The sequence below is a fragment of the Crinia signifera genome, chromosome 4 (assembly GCF_055691185.1).
Source record: "Crinia signifera chromosome 4, ASM5569118v1, whole genome shotgun sequence".
NCBI classification, from domain to species: Eukaryota; Metazoa; Chordata; class Amphibia; order Anura; family Myobatrachidae; genus Crinia; species Crinia signifera.
Window position 1 is genome coordinate 112395281 of NC_139220.1, and position 12480 is coordinate 112407760.

Sequence of the window (12480 nt, forward strand, 5' to 3'; positions counted from 1 at the left end):
ATGGGCATTGAAGCTGCCGCTTGAAAAAGCTCTAGGTTTGATGTGCTACTCACATCGCTAGCGTCACCATGGTAATGAAAGATGGAACAGTGATTGTTCCGTCCTTCATACAGTACATCGCTCCAGTGAGTACTGGTGGTCTGGGCTCATGGAGACTTCAGAAGGAACCCCTGTGGCATAAGATACCCATGTTTGCTAATGACGCTAAGCTGCGTAGGGTTATGTACATGGTATTGGGTAAAAACGTTAGACTAAATGACAGACCTGAGTACTCTTTAACTATTTCTGCACTAAAAAAATTGATCATGAAATGAAATAAATTTAATATATATAAATGTAAGGTTATTTACAATGTCCAGGGCCAGATTAACAATGGGGTGGATGGAACTGCACCTCCAGGCCTCCACATAAAAATAGGCCCATCATCATGACAGCATGATTATCGCCAGATATATACCAGCTGGCTGCATAGTTGGACATAAATCATAAGTATTACAATTGTATTTCTATTTTTCACATAAAATGCCATTTGTGTACATTTATATGCCTAGGGAGATGCTGGGACTTATAGTGTATACATGGCATTGGTGTAATTTCCAGGCCCATGAGGCTGTTAATCCGGACCTGATGATGGCTATGGTAATATGTATGCTATACTGTATGTACATTACATGTAATAGTTAAGCATAACAGAGGTTAAAAGAACATACTAGTGGACAGAAATACTGGCCTCTATTCACATCTGATCGCAGTACAAATTTGTTTGGAATATGGGCAAAACCATGTGCACTGCAGGTGGGGCAGATGTAACATGTTCAGAGAGAGTTAGATTTGGGTGAGTTATTTTGTTTCTGTGCAGGGTAAATACTGGCTGCATAATCTTTACACTGCAATTTAGATTTCAATTTCAACACACCCCACCCAAATGTAACTCTCTGCACATGTTACATCTGCCCCACCTGCAGTGCACATGGTTTTGCCCATTTTCCAAACAAATTTGTACTGCGATGAGATCTGAATAAGGGCCACTGTACGAGACTCAGCGCTCAGTGCCAGGAAAGAAAAAGCAAAAGTCACAGCTCAGTATAAAGTAATAAATGAATTACAATAAATAAATAAATTGTAATAAGTAAAATATTAGATATGAATAATTTTTTTCATCAAATAAATTAAATAAATGAATAAATAATTTAATTGAATCACACAGACTTTCTTTTAAACTTGTCATACAATAAACATTTTAATTAAATAATATTTATAACATAAAGACAAAAATCAATACAAGGCTAAAAATGTACTTTGCTGAGATATTTTCAATTGCCCATATAAGCAGATATTCTAAGCAGAATTTCTACATAATATAATAAAGGAATTATAAATCTTCAATCTGCAAGTATGTACTAATTTATAATGCATAAATAAAAGCACACCAGAATAATCTAGTAAGGAGATACTACAGTTGTTAATGCAGCAGGAACACATCCCTTATTTGTAATAAAGTTACTACAGGCCCTGAGGCAATTGCAAATCAATGGAACTTGTATTTGTGCTACTTACAGACAGTTGTTGGAACTTCCTAATGTCATTGCAGTGTTCCGCATTCCCAGTAGTAATATATCACGTCTCAGTAAAGACAAGCTGTTTCCTACCCACCCTGCCCTATATGGTGTCTCTAAACTGAGAGATATAATGATATAGGAAATAGATATGTTTTCCGTTATAATTGGAATAACTCTAAAACTATAGCTATAAATTGGTAATGTTGCCGATGTCTGAAGAGACAAGGCAATGAGAGCTACATTAAATAACGATCATGTATACACACATACCCAACTGTCCCTCTTTTGCAGGACCGTCTGGTTATTCTGGTTGATTCGCATCGGAGCGAAACAACCAGAATAACCCCCTTTTAGCCTGATTGAGACCTGCCCGCTAATGTGAGAATTTTCAGTGGACTGAGGAGAAAGCCGCCACCCAGACAGAAAGAGAAGACACACTTTGCTAAATTGTGGAAGGATTGCCAATCGCTGTGCATTTAAGACAGGGTGGAAGTGGTCATCGCTGATGTCACAGCCCCTCCTTAAAAATGCCTGGACATGCCTGTTTTTTTTCTGACACACCTAGAAAATGGCAGGTCCCCCCATCCCGAATGCCAACTTACTGTCAGTGAATTTGAGAGAGTATTCAGTTTACAATCCATGCCTATTTCTCGTCGCTAATTACCCTCACACATAAGCGATGCGAGAGGTAAGCATGCGCAGTCATTTCATAATTACTCGATTTGTGAATTATCTAATTAGCAGCCAGGTCTGAATCAGGCCCTTTAGCTGAAGAAAATAATAAATAGAGCCCTTAATATTGTATATATGTTTGTGGAATGTGTTTGTGTCTTATTCACTCGTTAACTTTCTGTGATATCTCTAAAGTTAGCGAATTACAGGGTCAGGGAGCAGTGGCAAATGAGTGTTATTACAGTGAATAAATAAATGGGGTTAATAGGTAATACTGTATGCTCAAATTACCAAATTACATTTAAATAATACTTCTAATGGTTTTTTTCCATAAATTAGAAGTCTACCTACATTTAAATTTATATAGAGAAAATCACAAATGTTGCTCACTTTTTTATGTAAGGATAAAAATGTAAATGTTACGTTTGTAAAATAATGCCTGCTTTGTGATGAAGATTGTGATCACAGGGGGCGTGTTCAAGGTGCCATAATCCTCCTACAATTCCCTTGGATTCCTGTCACAAAGCACAGTTCTGGGAAAGTACAAGCATGTGATCATGGAGCATGTGCAGTACCAAAGTGAGCAGCTTCCATTGCATGAGCCAACTTCCTTCAGCCCATACAGTGTAAGTATCAGGCCTGATGTCATCAGATCTGGCGACTGTAAGTCGACCACATAGTGGAAGATGTATAGGTAGATGAGAGATCACGTGTCTGGTCTATATGAGAACCAACCCATTACTTTATTATACTATTCTGATGCAGTCACTGTCACTATATAACCATTATATTGCACTAAAGAAAAGGATCCCTAAGCCACAGACACACAGGAATAAGTATTATTTTATATTATTGTCATCATGATGCAAATGAGACCCTATGCTTTTTTATATGCTACATATATTTTACTTTGGTTATAAATGCAATAGTTATTGATGTACAGAAAGCAGTAAAGAAATAACTAGTATAGGCCAATAGTGAAAGCAGTTACAGTGTAGGTGAAAGCAATAGTCTAAAAGAAAAGAACATCTAATTGTTTCTGGTTGAACTTGTCAATTAAGTGTTAATGAGAATAAATATGAGGGAGATTTTACCAGCGTCTTTTTTTTTCTCTCGGGACAGCTCATGCACAGTTGCCCCAATGTCTCGCCTCAGACATTTCACAATCTCATCCAGAGCAGGGGTGCTCTTGTTATCCAAATTGATGAAGAACTGGTATTCATCTTTGTTGAGACGGGAAGGTCTAGACTCTATGTGGGTGAGGGTAACATCTCTTTCCTAGACAATGAGAAATGGAATATTGTTAGCTAGAAAAGAAAGAGAACGAAATCCGTGCTATCAGTGTTATCCAATTTGCGGTATTACAGTAAAGGCAGTTTTTATCAGCCAAAAACGGATCTGCAATTGGGTTCGGTATGATTTACCTACAATCAAAATCCAGACGGTCAAAATACTGACAGCAATTGACCGAAGGTCAAAATACTGACAAGGTCAAAATACAGACATGGTCAAAATAGATCTCACTTTGAAAAAAAACCCCACCCAATTCTAATTCTCTCTGCACATGTTACATCTGCCCCACCTGCAGTGCACGGGAAACGGTCATCTGTCAGACCACACTTAGGTCGACAGTCATTAGGTCGACCCGGAAGGTCGACTGGCCCCAAGGTCAGCAGGGTTAAAGGTCGACATGGGTCAAGGTCGACATGACTTAAGGTCAACATGGGCCAAGGTCGACATGGGTTTAGGTCGACAGTCATTAGGTCGACATGAGTTTTTCCACTGTTTTTTGAGCCGACATGTGCCGACAGGCGGTATTTCATGCCCTACCATCCACTAGGGCAGGGCAGGGCAACACCGGCCCTCCAGATGTTAGTGAACTACACATCCCAGGATGCTTTGCATTAGTTTTGCTATGTGGCCATGCTGAAACTGATGCAAGGCATGCTGGGATGTGTAGTTCATCAACATCTGGAGGGCCGGTGTTGCCCAGCCCTGCACTAGGGCGTGGTGGGAGAATAAAATAGTGCCCGAAGCATTGCGAGTGACGCGAGCGATGCGAGGGGCTGCGGTTCAACTCCAACTGTGTCCATGTCGACTGTGTCAACATTCAGATAAAAAAACCAGTGAAAAACTCATGTCAACCTTAAGGCATGTCGACCCAAACCCATGTCGATCTTTAACCCTGTCGGGCCAGTCGACCTTCCGGGGTCAACCTAATGACTGTAGACCTAAGTCTGGTCTGACAGATGTACCGATTCCCAGTGCACATGGTTTTGTCCAGCTAAGAAGGAATTTGCCTCTAAGAGTGAACTAGAATAAGGCCCTGTGACTTTAAGTGTACGATCAAAACTCGCACCAACTCTATGACAGGTGTAGTTTCTCCATCTGAGGCCTTGTTCAGTAATGATCGATTGTGCGATCACCTTCACAATTTCCGGATGATTGGAAACTGTGCAGGTACAGGACCTACATGATCGAAGGAGCCCTATGTAACCCTCTGACTGATTGACAGGCATTCAGGGTGCGGGGACGGGCAGCATTGCAGGAAATGGGGGCCTGTCACCGCCATTTTCCAGAAGTGAGTCATAGACTGTGAGGAAATTAACTTTAATAACCAGAAATACAAACCTTGAGGTTTAGACAATGTAGTGTTATAATAGCACGCCTTATGGTAGAATGAATGTCAACATTCAGCATGTTACAATATAGGCACTAATTACTTATCCAGTCGCATCTATCGTGTCCCATCAATCATGTGAGACTTATAGTCAGGGCAGCCGAGAGAGGGAGGGGGAGCGGGTACTAATTACCAGGGCCAAGGCTTGCTGAAGGGGCCCCGCTGGGGCCCTGGTCCGACCCCTCCCTTCCCCCTCCATCCCACCCAGGTAGCAACAGCAGCACACACTTCTACAGCATGTGCTGTGCTGACAGCAGGCTCAGCATGAGTGTCTCACTGACAGCGTGAGAGGCCATGCTGAGCCAGCTGTCAGCACAGCACAAGCTGTAGGTGTGTGGTGCTGCTGAGATTACAGTTTTTAGAGTTTTCTTTCACCCTCCTCTAAACATACCTCACACACTTAGGCCACGCCCCCAATTTTTTACTGAGGCCCGGCATTCCTCTCGGCTGCCCTGCTTATAGTGCAGGCCCCCTTATACTGTAGATCGGTAGTCCCAGTGAATATCCCCCACCCTATTCATAACCCTCCCTCTAGTGCCTAACCACAACCCCTTGCCTAACCCATACTTTCCTCAGGGGCAGATGCAGGATTTTTCCGCAAGTTTTCTTTAGATATTGTATATATTGATATATATATTGAAGTAAACCTTTACCTATTTTTAAATGTACTACACTATTGTGCGGGTGTGGTATGATTCACCGACAGTCGGGATCCCGACAGTCATTATCCCGACGTCGGGATCCCGACTGCCTGGCCTCAGACAGCGTGGCCAGCGCAACAAAGCCCCCCACAATGGACCCCCACGAGGGAAAATAGCCGCCGGCCGTCGGGAACCCGGCCGTCTGTGTTTTAATAGTCGGGATCCCGACGTCGGGTTAATGATTGTCGGGATCCCGACTGTCGGGACCCCGTCCGGCACCTCTATTGTGCGCCTCCTGTTCCTTTTATATATATATATATATATATATATATATATATATATATATATATATATATATATATATATATATATATATATATATTAGTTTTCATATATATATTGTGACAAGGAATTCCATTCACTGGATATAGATGAAGGTCTGGGTTTTAACTTTACCAACATTTCAATGCTACAATTGCATCGTCGTCAGGGGACAGGTCACCATAATAGGGAGCAGAGGCATGGCACCCGGAACAAGCCCATGTCACGCCCCCCCTTCCTTCCACATATACAGACACATTGTACCTGACAAAGAAAAAAACATTGACCCCCCATGGGAAGAAAAATGCACAAACAATAGCCCCCACAAGGGAAAATCACACACACAATGTCGCTCACAAGAAAAAACACACACATTGGCTCCCACAGGGAAAAACACACACACATTGGCTCCCACAAAACATGAGACACCTAGATTAAAAAAACTGTTTTCACAGGGAAAAAAAAACATATTAATTCATTGGCCCCAGAGCTAGAAAACAAACAAACATGGATTCTGTCAGCCCCCTGCAGATGACTGACCTCACCTGCTGGGCTGTCACAGACAGCTCTAAATCTTATCTCAGGATACAAAACTCCAGAAACTCCAGTTTGCTCCAGTGACTGCCTACCAAACAAGTAGGTTGAAACTTGGTAATATGCCCTACCTTCCCCGAGCCTTCATCACATCTTCAGCCCTTGTTACCTCAGCATCTCATCACATTCCTCTAAACCAGTGGTGGGGAACCTCAGGCTCGGGGGCCGTATGCGGCCCCCGTAGCCGGTCTGAGTGGCCCTCCTACCCACCCAGCGGCTTTGCCGGGAGTCAAGTACAGGGTACTTCTTGCGAGAGGTCGGTAGTTCTTGCGAGATTCCTCTTAATCAACAGCAGCTGGAGACTGTCAGTCCTATTCAGGTGCAGCTGCCGGAGCGTGGGACGGCTGCAGCAGGACAATTTGTAAGATAAATTTTTACATATGGCCCCCGAAGGATTTTTCCACCATACAATTGGCCCTTGGCCCAAAAAAAGTTCCCCACCCCTGCTCTAAACCTACTGTCCAACACTGTCCTCAGTCCCCTATTACATTCCTAAGACCCTCATCACCTTCACCAGCCACCGCCCCATCACTTCCTCAGAAGCCACAGCCCCATCACCTTCCTTAACCAGAGCCCCCAGCCTCATCACCATTATCAACCACCAGCCCCTAACCTTCCTCAGCCCCCAGCATCATTGCTTTCTTCAGCCCCATCACTTTCCATTACAGCGTGCCTGAGCATAGATGGGACATTGTGTGGCCCAGGCCAGGTCAGTGGAGCTGCACTGTATGTAAGGGTCCCGGCAGTGGCCTGTACTGCGCCCTTGGAGCTCGTACTCCACTGGAACCACCCTGACTACACCCTTGCTAGGTAGTGGCACCAAAAGCAGACAGAGTAGTTCTTATTATGGTGATACCCATTCAGATAGTGTTGCAAACACACATCGTCAGTAATCTCTTTAAAGGTCTAAATATACATACAAATAACCTAAAGACTGAAATATCAGTATAATCGCAGGCTGCTATGCAGAAGGAATAGTGGAATAAACAGATATTTATACTGTATTTCACTGAGTGTACAGTATACAGACTACAGATGCTCTATATAATATACACATCAGTATACTATATACCAGGGGTTCCCAATCTTTTTTTAATCACGGCACCCTAGAGTATAAGAATTTTTTTCGCGGCACCCCTAGGCCAAATTTATTTTAATTAGATTGGATTTATATTAGAGATGTGCGGGCTCGGATTCCTCAGATCCGAGCCAGCACGGACGTCATCAATCCGGGCCCGGATACGAGCAGCGCTCGGCGCTTACCGCCATACTCGAATCCGGGCGCACAGTCAAAACGTCATCGCCCGGCGTCGGATTCTCGCGAGATCACGGAACCCTTAAATTCCGCAACCTCGCGACGCCATCTTCACTCCAATCTCGGAGAAGGGTAGGGAAGGGTGTGCTGCTGCTGTGTGTGGTCTCTGCTGGGGCCTGTGCTGCTGTGTACTGTGTCTCTGCTCAGTGATCAAGACATCACCATTGCAAGGATGACTGGTGCTGTGTTCTGTCTCTCCTTTGTGCTGGGGCCTGCCTCTGCTGAGTCTGCTCCTGTATAGTCAGTCACAGTGTGATAGTCCACTGGTGCTGCTAGTGCCACTGCCTGACCTGCACTGCCTAGTGTCTGCTGCAGTCTGCTCTCTGCTGTTGCCACTGGCTAGTGCCTACCAGTACCTATTGCAGTATATAATTCCAGTGTGCTGTTGCCCCTGACTATCAGTACCTATCACAGTATATAATTCCAGTTTGCTGTTGCCACTGGCAGTGGCTACCAGTATTTTATTTATTGCAGTATATAATTCTAGTCTGCTGTTGCCACTGGCTACCAGTATTTATCGCAGTATATAATTCCAGTCTGCTGTTGCCGCTGGCTACCAGCATTATTTATCACAGTATATAAAAATCCAGTCTGCTGTTTCCACTGGCTACCAGTATTTATCGCAGTATATAATTCCAGTCTGCTGTTGCCGCTGGCTACCAGTATTATTTATCACAGTATATAAAAATCCAGTCTGCTGTTTCCACTGGCTACCAGTATTTATCGCAGTATATAATTCCAGTCTGTTGCCACTGGCTACCAGTATTTATTGCAGTATATAATTCCAATCTGCTGTTTCCACTGGCTACCAGTACTATCAGTCCAGGGGTGCCCACATGTGTGCTGTATCCATCCAGGGATGCCCACATGTGTGCTGTACTTGTCCTGGGGTGCCCCCATGTGTCCTGTATCAGTCCTGGGGTGCCCGCATGTGTGCCGTATAATTCCAGGGGTGCCCCATATCAGACCAGGGGAGCTGTCCTTTTTTTTTACTGCAAGGGCTGTTAAATGCGCTGTAGTCCAGGGGTGAGCCAAGAGTTCTGTATAATTCATGGGGTGTTGCTAAGTAAGGTGTGCTGCTCTTTTTTATAATTAAAAGAATACACATTTTTATTTTTACTGCAGGAATTTGTTTGCCGTATAATTCCATGCCTGCCGCCATGTGTGCCGTATAATTCCATGTGTGCTGTATCTGGTCAGGGGTGCCACCATCTGTGCCGTATAATTCCTGGGGTAAGCCAAGTCTGCCGTATAATTCATGGGGTGCTGCCAAGTGTGCTGTATTAGTCCAGGGGTGATGCTAAGCATGCCATATCAGTCCAGGGGTGATGCTAGGTGTGCCGTATCAGACTAGGGGGGATGCTAAGTGTGCCATATCAGTCCAGGGGTGATGCTAGGTGTGCCGTATCAGACTAGGGGGGATGCTAAGTGTGCCATATCAGTCCAGGGGTGATGCTAAGCGTGCCATATCAGTCCAGGGGTGAAGCTAGGTGTGCCGTATCAGACTAGGGGGGATGCTAAGTGTGCCATATCAGTCCAGGGGTGATGCTAAATGTGCCGTATCAGTCCAGGAGTGATGCTACCTGTGCCATATCAGTCCAGGGGTGATGCTAGGTGTGCCGTATCAGACTAGGGGGGATGCTAAGTGTGCCATATCAGTCCAGGGGTGATGCTAAATGTGCCGTATCAGTCCAGGGGTGATGCTACCTGTGCCATATCAGTCCAGGGGTAATTCTAGGTGTGCAGTATCAGCCTAGAGGGTATGCTAAGTGTGCCATATCAGTCTAGTGTTTGTGCCGCACACTTGTGTGGCTTATCATAGTTATCCAGCTACCTCGGTGCAACCTTTTGCCCTAAAAACAATATTGTAAGGTGTGAGCTGTTCAGAATAGACTGTAAATGAGTGGAAATGAATGTTATTGAGGTTAATATAGCGTAGGAGCAAAAAAAAAAAAAAAATTCTGCGATTTTAGCAGTTTTTATGCTTTTTTAACAAAAAAATCAGAACCCAAAACCCAAGAAATCCAAACACAAAACACTTAGGAGGTGTTTTGGCAAAACCCATTAGAACCTAAAACCTCAAGGTAATCAGAACCCAAAACCCAAAACCTGAAAAGTGGCCGGTGCACATCTCTAATTTATATGCGATTCTTATGGTCAATTATGTGGAAAAGGGCAGGAATTGCTTCTATTTGTACACATTTTATGATTGGCAGCCACCAGCACTGGTTTTGCTTATAAATAATTAACCATTAACAATTTGAGTTGGTCCTGGACTACCAACCCAGGGCACCCCTGCATGTGTCCCGAGGCACCCCAGGGAGCCACGGCGCACAGTTTGGGAACCACTGCTATATACTGTATAATTATTTAATAATATTAAGGTGGCGCAAGTGAAAACGACAAACAAAAACTGCAGAGGGTATTGAAGACTGCGGAAAGGATCATAGGGACCGACCTCCCCCTATAAGGGACCTGTTCTCATCCAGGGTAAGGAAACGCGCTGAGAAGATCGTGAAGGACAAGCTGCTTCCCGGTCACAACCTGTTCGACATCCTACCATCCGGAAGATGGTTTAGGTCCATCCTTCTTGCGGCCAGATCCGCAAGAAGCTTCTTTCCGTTCATCACCTGAACAATCCAACCAAAGCGAATGCAATCCCAATATCAACAGCCAAACAACTTGACCCTACTTGGTGACCTGATCACCATAGTCATAGCTAGAAATGAAATGCTTGTAATGTCTTTATGTAATATATGCAATCTCTCCCCCCCCCCCTTTTCATCCCTGCTTGATGCTACATTGTAATCCACAAAAAATTCCTAGTGTGCACAAGCATACATGGCCAATAAAGTTGATTCTACACTAAAATTTGCAAGATAAAGAACTTTTTTAATGTATGCCATTGTCTCTATGTACGAGATACTCTTCAGAATGTTGACAAATTATTGGCAAAGTTGCAAGGGAGGAGTAGACAAAATGAAGTTTGGTGTCTGTTCTATTATCCAAATAAGTAAACAGGGGAGGATATGAATCCTGTAAGCCGATAGGTCACTGGGGGAAGCTTTGGTTTACTGTTGATCTCTATATTAAAGTTAAAGGTAAATCTGGCCCCTCCCCTCCTGATGAATTGCATAAACCATGGAATGAGATCAATACCATCTGAAGTGTGTGCTACAAATACATGGTACTGTTGTAGTCTTTCCATGTATGTGCAGTATTGCAGAATCTAAGAGACACATTGCTCACAATGTTGCATCATCTAGCAAAAACAGTAGTTGTTGCCAGCAAATGAAAATCCTCAGATCATATGACGTAATATGTGTGTGTTTATGTAAAAGCCCATCAATCAGTGCCAAGCTACCCTAGAACCTGATCCCCAGTGACACGGCAGGTGTGCTACATTACTGACTTCACAGTTTACAGATGCAACATTCGGAAATAGTAAATGTAAAGGTGCCCATACACGTACCAATTACCCGGTACTTTTTGTGCTAAAATAGCATCGCATCCCATGCACAACACATGCACAACAATGCTATTTTAGCACAAAAAGTACCGGGTAATTGGTACGTGTATGGGCACCTTATGTTTTAACATATTTTTTAAATCTCTCTCTTTTACTTACATCCAGAGGATGAACGTGCTAAACTGTATATTGTAGTCATGCACCAGTAAAAGTAGGTACAATACAATTACGAGTATATAACATCATATTGTGTATTTACATTTTAGTTTGCACCACCAGTCAATGGACATTATTCGGGTCCACACGCAATACTGCAAAATTCGCAGCATTGCATGTGGATGTAATGCAGCCAGAACGGCCACCCCCCCTCCCCCCACCCGTCGCTCACCAAGTTCCCCGCACGATTGCGAATGGATGTTTAGCATAAACGTCCATTCGCAACCTTGGGTGTGAGGGTAAAACCATTTGCTCGCAGATGTTAAACCTCTCTGCTGTCTTACATTTGCAAGCCTCCTATGCGGGAAGCGGGCGGGCAGCTGACATCTGCTGAATCAGCTGCCCTCCCCCCCCGCACCTGCGTTATGGGCGAATTACCATGGGAACTCCCAGAGTTTTCATGGGAACGCCCAGGAAATGCTGGGCATTTCCATGGACGCGACCCCTCACCCGCAATGCTAGGTGCGAAAGGGACAGTGAACTAGCATTTCACCGTGCCCACTCACACCCAGCATCTGCACATGCGCATAAATGCGCAGACGCTCAGCATCGCTCTGCTGCACGTACATGCAGGGGAAAGTGTTAATAAGAATAACCCCCTATGTCTGTGATGTTAATGTATCTTGCATGCATACTGAAATATTAAGGGGGATATTCAATCACCGGCGAGCTTCTCCCGTCGGGGAGATGCCCGCTGGGCCCTATTCAATGCTGTTTTCCCCGACAGCATTGAGCAGGGTATCTCAGCAGAATGAGCCTGACATCACAAGGGACATTGAATCCCGCCTGCATGTTCTCGGTCGAGCTGACCGAGAACGGGACTGGGTCACGGCGGTCGAGCAAGCCCTCACATTGAATACCCCTCTTAATGTGTTGGTCACAATGTGGCCATTTCAGAGTTACACACAAGTCTGTTGCAGTTATACTTGCACTGCATGCATAGCACTACAGGCCAAATTCCAATTTTTTGGATTATTAGCAGATAATGCACTTGCTGTGATTGTACTGCATAC

At 44.2% G+C, this 12480-nt stretch overlaps 1 protein-coding gene across 1 annotated transcript in view; it reads right to left on the bottom strand.

Moving 5' to 3' along the window:
• PAH (phenylalanine hydroxylase) overlaps positions 1–12480 on the bottom strand; it is an 83273-nt gene that overhangs the window by 43490 nt on the left and 27303 nt on the right. The window contains exon 3 of the mRNA XM_083182254.1: positions 3326–3509. Within this exon, the coding sequence (XP_083038380.1) occupies positions 3326–3509 (184 nt within the window). The remainder of the gene's footprint in view (positions 1–3325; positions 3510–12480) is intronic.